General features: G+C 38.9%; 1 protein-coding gene across 1 annotated transcript in view; it reads left to right on the top strand.

The window, feature by feature from the left end:
* Positions 1-5,327, top strand: part of LOC138056614 (cyclic nucleotide-binding domain-containing protein 2-like) — a 56,520-nt gene extending 51,193 nt beyond the window's left edge. Inside the window, exons 7-8 of the mRNA XM_068902482.1 lie at positions 2,366-2,653; positions 4,650-5,327. Of these exons, the coding sequence (XP_068758583.1) occupies positions 2,366-2,653; positions 4,650-4,946 (585 nt within the window). The 3' untranslated portion in view covers positions 4,947-5,327. The remainder of the gene's footprint in view (positions 1-2,365; positions 2,654-4,649) is intronic.
* The last annotated feature ends 2,173 nt before the right edge of the window (positions 5,328-7,500 follow it).

Raw genomic sequence — 7,500 nt, 5'->3', positions numbered from 1 at the left:
AACCCTCTGAAATGAAACACTCTTCGCAGCGGGAGCCGCAGGTAGTAGTGTTAAGTCTGAGACACAAAGAGCGTCTCTCACGATGTCATGACCCCTCGTTTCACACAGTTTTGTAGCGCCGGCGCTATTCTCTATTTTGTCAAATCCTATAATACAGCTTGGTCACCCCCAAACTGTGCATAATCATTGTTTTCGATTTCTTGAAGATGAAGATATCCCAAGACAAATCGAAAACAATGCCTACGCGAATATTTTGCTTGTTTGCTTTTTTTTTGGGGGGGGGGGGGGAGCGGGAAGGTAAAAAAGGTCAGTATTATGGGATTTGAGAAAGGAGAAAGTAGAGAATGGAATAACCACCCACATTTCAGATTTCATTGCGAAGCATTTTTAAAGGAGACTTCAATTGCTTCATTCCTTCTTTCTTCGCATAGTATACTAGCTACAGTTGGATTATTTTATTGTCTTTTCAGGTTTTAGTTATTATCATATGAAAATAACTTGTTATTATATATTTCGTGGAAAATTCTTTGTCACGCCTCGCATTATACTAACGCGACAAAACGTTGTAATTTATGCATAGCTGAAAAATATTACATCATGCCAGCCGCGAACAGCAACACTCAATAAGCGCAACGAGTTGATTAGTAAATGTAGACACAATGAGAAATACCTATTGAAGAACGTTAGGTAAATAGGAGCGTGCAACACAAACGGTCATGTATGACTAAAAAGCGGTAATCTTCAACGAATAAAATCACTCTTGGTTACACACTGATGAGTGCAGGACAAACTAAACGTCCTGTACGAAACAGACCTGTATGAAAACCAGAGGCAAAAGTATGATCGTGTCCTGATTATTCATTCATTTATATATATATATATATTTATATATTTATATTTAACCGCAAACAGTACTGTTTCGGCCTTCTGGGCCTCATCAGTGTAATGCTGATAACTAGGATAGGGGTTAAGCTTATAAACACGTCCCAAATGTCCCACACATGTGGTACATCCAAGCCATGCCAGAGTGATCAAAATAGCTAGCTAGTGAGCATGCGCAATTGCTAGCGGTAATGACTCATCCCAGTAAAGTGCTCAATTTGGACATGAAAGCAAAAAGAAAGCAATAAAGAAAGTAATCGAATCAACAAATGATCTGACTAGCCATCTTATTACTAACTAGTTTCGTACCGCACGAACTGTATATATGTATATCAGGAACCCATGACCCGGAGCCTACAACTCTACTGTGTTCGTTTAACGGCGTTTTCACAGACCGATTTATTTTTAGATTGAATTTCCCACGAATAAGACTCCCACAGGAGCCCGATGACCAATTAAAAGAAATTAAGATGACGTCATAGGGTCACCGAACCGGAACTGCCGATGTTTTTTTACCTAATTCGCGGGAAGGGCCAGTCTAAAAATAAACCTACTTGTGAAAACGCCGTTTCACAGACGCTGTATGGAAGCTGCACGCTCCAGATGGGCTCCTGATATATATATATATATATATATATATATATATATATAATAAACTTAAGTTAAAATGCAAAAATTTATATATATTAAATAATCCTAAGTTACGTCTGTGCTTCTGCCTCCCACGAGCTCGCGCATCGTGACATCCAGCTCCCGTGACCACCCCCCGAGGGCATGATGTTATATTGCTTCACCTCGTAGCCTGGGAACTGCTGCCTCAGTTCCCAAGGGGTCCATACTTAAGGAGCATCTCCTCATCCTTTCTTTTTCGGTTTTTAACCCACGGGCAACTCATTTCCAGAGCCACAACTGTCTTGCATTTATGATTTACAATACGTGCATCCACCCTATTGCATCTGACCTCTTGTTGATCGGCGTATATAGGGACATCACAAAATGCTTTAACGTTCTCTGACTCATACACTGGCTTGGGCTTGTCGGGTGTGTACCAGGGTGGTATCTCGTCTATAAGTCCCTCATGGTACAACAGCTCGTAAAACAGTACGTTCAGCGCTGCGTCGTTCTAGAGAGATACTTGCTCTGGGCCAACGCACTACATCCTGACAAGATATGAGCCATGGGGCCTTGCCGCATAATCTGCACCTCACCACACCTTCCTCGCTTGTGTGGGTCTTCTGACTCGTGTGTACTCGCGTTGGTAAGAGTTGCTCGTATAGCTCAACGAGTCCAGCGATTGTGTGTGATGCGATTGTCACTAACTTCTCGATTTGGTACTTCCGCACCTCCATCAATATTATTATTATTATTATTATTATTATTATTATTATCATTATCATTATTATCATTATCATTATCATTATCATTATCATTATTAGTAGTATTTTATGTTTAACTTATAGAGCATTTTGATTGGTCATGACAGGTCATTCTCCGAGACACTCACAATGAGGGTGAGTTTGCTTTCTTCATAAGATCTGGCCAATGTCAAGTTGTACGAGAGATGATCCTGATCCAAAGAAAGCTAGCAGCTGGTAAAAGAAGGCTCATTTTACCCCCAGTGATAGATCATGACACAATCAGTCCTAAGTTCAAGGTGAAATCCTGCGACGAGGTTAAAAGGCACTTTCTTGTTATTGCTCGTCTTGGCGAAGGAGACTGCTTTGGTGTTGGAGAGGATTTGACTAAAATGTACATTATTTCCCTTAAGAAGGTAGGAGGAGGCTTTTCTACTTAAATGAAGCCCTTACACTTGCTGGTGCTGCTGGTGCTCAGTTAATCCTAGCAGCAATAAAAACGTTTGTAACAGAGGTCGTAGGTTCGATTCCAACCGTTCCTTTACCCGTTGCGAAGCAACCATTATATCTGAATCAATTCGACTAAGCTTCACTTGCTTCCTGTCAAGGACGGTGCCACCTAATAAGAAGAGAACTTTCACCGGAGTATGACCACGCAGAAAAGTAGATCTTAGTTTGGGTTATTGGAATGTGAAATGAAAATTGGGGGTAACCATGCATTTTTCGGGGGTAATGAGGTGTTTTTTTTTTTTTGAAAAAGTGGACAATCGAAATTTTTTTGCTTAAACAAAGAAACGCAAGTTTTTTGACAGTTTTTTATTTGTACAAAACGTTTACTTACAGTAAAACAACAGGAACGTCAGAGGTCTTTAAAATGAATAGCAAATTGCAACCGGATGATTCTATAAATGTGTTTGTAATCACAGAAATGTGAAAACAGAGCCATTTTTGAGCCTGACAGCCCTCGTCTGTAGTTACTAAAAGGCGCCCTTTTTCAAATTTTCACGGCCCCAAAACTTAATCCCGACTGCAATGTGCCTCAAAATTTCATTTTATATAATAAAAACTAGGGGCCACCACGCGATTTTAAACGTCAACTTGGTTTTTTTTTCAACGTTTTGTGGATTGATTGTTGCCATTTTGTCACTCCCCTCCTCGGTGAATAAAGAAATTTGTACCTGCCTTTGTGTTGCACTCTGGTATATTCACTATGGCGACAAGTACACAAAGACGGATTTTTTTTTCTTTTTGCGTGGATATTTCCTTGATTCGTTGTGAAGATTGGATCTTTTTTTCGGAAGTGGCTCTTAAGTGACCAGAGTAACGTTGCAAGGATATTTGAAGTGAAAATCTACGCGATTTTTGTTGTACACTGCACGGCGTTGAATCGAATTGATCACCTACGGTAGCTACTTGCATTATCAGTCGTTTCTTGCCTTTGGAGGCCTTTTGAACCCCCTTAAATTTCTTTCCCCACTTTTGGTTCAATACTTACGTCTCTTATTGGACGTCCCTCGATCATTTTTTTCAATTTTTGTCAATCTTGGTGGAAGCCGATTGTTACAATAATAACTATTGAACTAAAAGTATTGATCCCAGATCCTGTGTGGTTGTCTTCGAAGAATTAACTACATCTAGTTATTCTTAATTTCGATGATAAATAGCCCTGTTTTATTGATGAGTAGTGGAGTTAAAAAAGATGGCTCCATTGAAATAATTCCTTCTGCACCGTCCACTTTGAAATTCTCGCTCTGATCGATCATTGTTTCTAGCTTTTTAAATTTGTCGTAGAGACAACTGTTCCATCACGGGTTTTTTTTTTTTTTTGGTCTTTTGCTACAAGATACATGTGTAACCGAATAAATCTTCCGAGGCATTTCGATGAAAAAATAGGAAAAATAATTTAACTTGAAAGATAAAGTCAGCGCGTGACTGCGCGTGACAAAATGCTTGCTTGATGCACAGAAAGTATGCGCAATAACAATAGGTGGCACCATTCTTAACACGAATTGTAACTTCTTGACGCTAAGAGTGAGTTGATTTCTTTTCAACAAATCACAAACATATCGAAGCTCCGAGTTCAAAGTTGATTCAATTTCTGATACCAGTTTTGACAAGAAATAGAAGAAATATTACACATTGTCATCAGCATACAAGGTGATGTTATAATCATGATATTCAAGAAAATTTGGCAAATCGTTCATTTCAGTGGATAATAAGACCTCTAATCTTGAATCAAACCGACGCAATATTGACTTCGTGGTATCAGCATCAAGTAACCATATCCATTTACCCAGATTGGGTAAAATGCCAATTAGGCCACATTTTGGGCTTTAACACACTGGTCCATTCCCAGCGTTGAAGTGCAATCTCAAAAGCCAGGACTGTATCATGACCATTTGACTATTTCAGGTTGAGATTGCTTTGGTGCCCAGGAATGTCATCGCATCGCATGATAAAGGACGCAGCTTAGAAGAATTGAGAGAACAACTTAACAGACAATTTCCCTCAAGGAGGCAGGTCTTTCAAAGTTTTATGACAGGAGAAAAATGGCAACAATATAAGTTTGGCGTTTTGGATAAATTGCGAACAGACAAATGGCTATTAAATCCAACAACGATCGAGGATGTTCCCTTAGACATTCGCAAGCAAAATAATCTTCAGTGCGAGTTCTTCCTCAAACAGTGCCTCTTACCTCCAATTCAGTGAGGTAGAGGATCTTGTAACGATAATCCATTCTAAGTTAGTGTATTAATAAACAAAACAATAAATTCGTCTCACCTGCAACACATGGTTTTTTTTTTCTGTTAGCGTGATTACATACATTTTTTATTTTTCGCTTTTGTCCGCTTGCAGTTCGTGTATCGGCTTCGCTCTTGTACGCTTAAAAAAAAAAAAAAAAAAAAAACAAGTTCAGTACTGTTGTTTTAAGTTATTCAGTTCGCCTTTACAAATCTCTAGTAATTTGTTATTTATCATGGGGAGGCACATGTTTATAAGCACTGCTGTTTTTGTGTTTCCTTGCCTCATTTTATTTTCCATAATATGTGGTATGTGTAAAATGGCAGAACAAATAAACTGAAACTGAAACTGAATGCTTTTCTTGGAAAGGAAAGGAAAGGAACTTAATTTAATCGTCAAGTCTTCTAGCGGTGAAGCACTAATTGGGCAATGAAATCAAAGCACTGAAATCAACAAATTAACGCAAATCAAATTTTTCCTTTTTCCTTGTTTTAAATCTTTCAGCGTTCTTAGTTATCAGCACTCGTTACCGAGTTTCCTCTGACCTTGTTATACGGTTGCTACTTATTAATTGCTGCCGCAGTGAGTCTGAAGCGAACGAACAAGGCAGCTCTCTAATCAGGAGAAGAAAACATTTCTCTTCGAAACGCAAGGGATTGTGGTCAAAGGCGTAGGGAATTGTAGTTATGCATGGATGGTGGAATTAAGGACGTTCGCGCTAATTGTTTGTGCGCAATGTTACTGCGCAGGTAACGTTATGTCACGCATATTACTTCGAGCATTAGCGAAGTTGAGGTGTTAAAACCTTTGCAGAAACCGTGGACGATAAGTCTTGCACAGCGTTGGATCAGAGAAAACCGTGATCAGTCAAAACTGATTGAAAAATGTTTATGAAAGTCAGTAGACTACTGCACGACTGATTTTCGCGTTGTTTTATCAGTCGTGCACTAGTCTACTAGTCTAAACGCCTTGGAAAAAATTCCAGGCCGGCAAAAGAACAATTTATTTCCGAATCATCATGAAATGCATGCTTTTGAAGTTTTTTCCTTTACTTTCGTGAAAATAGAGCAGTATTTTCGTCCTCGTCCGCTTGAATAGTGTGGACCTGCGTGGAAACAACCAGTGATTAAATTTCATCAAAAACCACACTCCAGAAGACGAGCATGACGGCAATGGAGAAATATTATACAAAACATTAACCAAATGAAGATGACGACTGCTAAAAACTTCGTTGCTATGCTCGAGAAAGTTTTTTTTTTGGTAAAAACCTTTCTTCCCTTCAACGATCGATCCTTTCTTGGGTTCCAGTCCTTCTCCGACAAATCACGCAAAAACGTGACAATCGAAAATTTCCAAGAGCGTTGCAAAATCACATCGATTTTACTCGTTTAGATCATCGGTGACCCCTATTTTTTCAATCATGAATCACTTACTTTACTTACTATCTACAAAATATGATGAAATGAAAAAATTCCCACCGAAAGAAGTTACCTTTTTTTAACATTTTCTTTCCTCGTGCCATCGAATTCTGGTAGTGGTTGCAACGGATAGAGCTTACGAAAATGCTCGTCGAGGATAAACTCTACTGTTTACGACATCCCTAACGGCATGCAATTATCTAAAAATCTAACTCCTAAAAACCTATGCAAAGAAACCTTCACTCTAACAGTTTATTTTTATGATTTCGAAGGATGAGCAGATGAGGCTACATCTCGCTATTATGACCGATTTCTCGAAATTAAGGCATTTTTCCACTGCCATTTTCTCCGAAACAAAGTCGGTGAGCTCCAATTTTTTTTTCATATTTGAAGTAAGTACTTTATGACCTAACTCTAGGCGAGAAATGAAGAAAATCTCACCGTAGGAAAATTTTGGCGCGAACGTCCTTAAGTTGCGCGGTATGATCATTACTTGAAACTATAGATGGTTTCACTGTCACGCAACAAAAAACAAATTCGAAACCGATCAATGAAAAAGGCCAAGAACTTGGAATGTTGTTGGAAACAAATGTTTTAACCCACTCCAATTATCAGGTTTGAGTTATTAGTTTAAGCGTTTGACGCAACTCTATGGAGATTTGTATGGAGACGCCATGTGGGCCACCAATATGGTGGGCGGTGGTGGAGTTCACTTTGCGATGAAAGCGTTTACTTTTCGCGCATTCACTATTTTGGAATTCCACATAATACAATTCGTTTGCCCCCCAAATTTTGCATAAACTATTGTTTTCAAATGCTCTTGAGGACACTGCATATTCCCAAGAGCAATTGAAAACAATGGCTTATTACGAAGTGTATTGTCAGGGAATTCGAAAAGAGAGAATGGGATAAAATACATGTGTATTTCTACATCTAGTGTACTTGAAAGGCTCAACATGCTGAGATTCATAGGGATAGACTTTGCATCATGATGTCACTCAAGGTGACAATTCGGAAATTCAAAAGACATCACGGAACTGGAAACTTGAAAAAAGGTCTATTTCTAGGTCATGTTCAACCTCCTTTAGACAAAATTTTTGATG

This window comes from Montipora capricornis, chromosome 1 (genome assembly GCF_036669925.1).
Source record: "Montipora capricornis isolate CH-2021 chromosome 1, ASM3666992v2, whole genome shotgun sequence".
NCBI lineage: Eukaryota > Metazoa > Cnidaria > Anthozoa > Scleractinia > Acroporidae > Montipora > Montipora capricornis.
The sequence above is the reverse complement of the archived record's forward strand: the minus strand, read 5'-3'. Positions and strand labels throughout refer to the sequence as shown.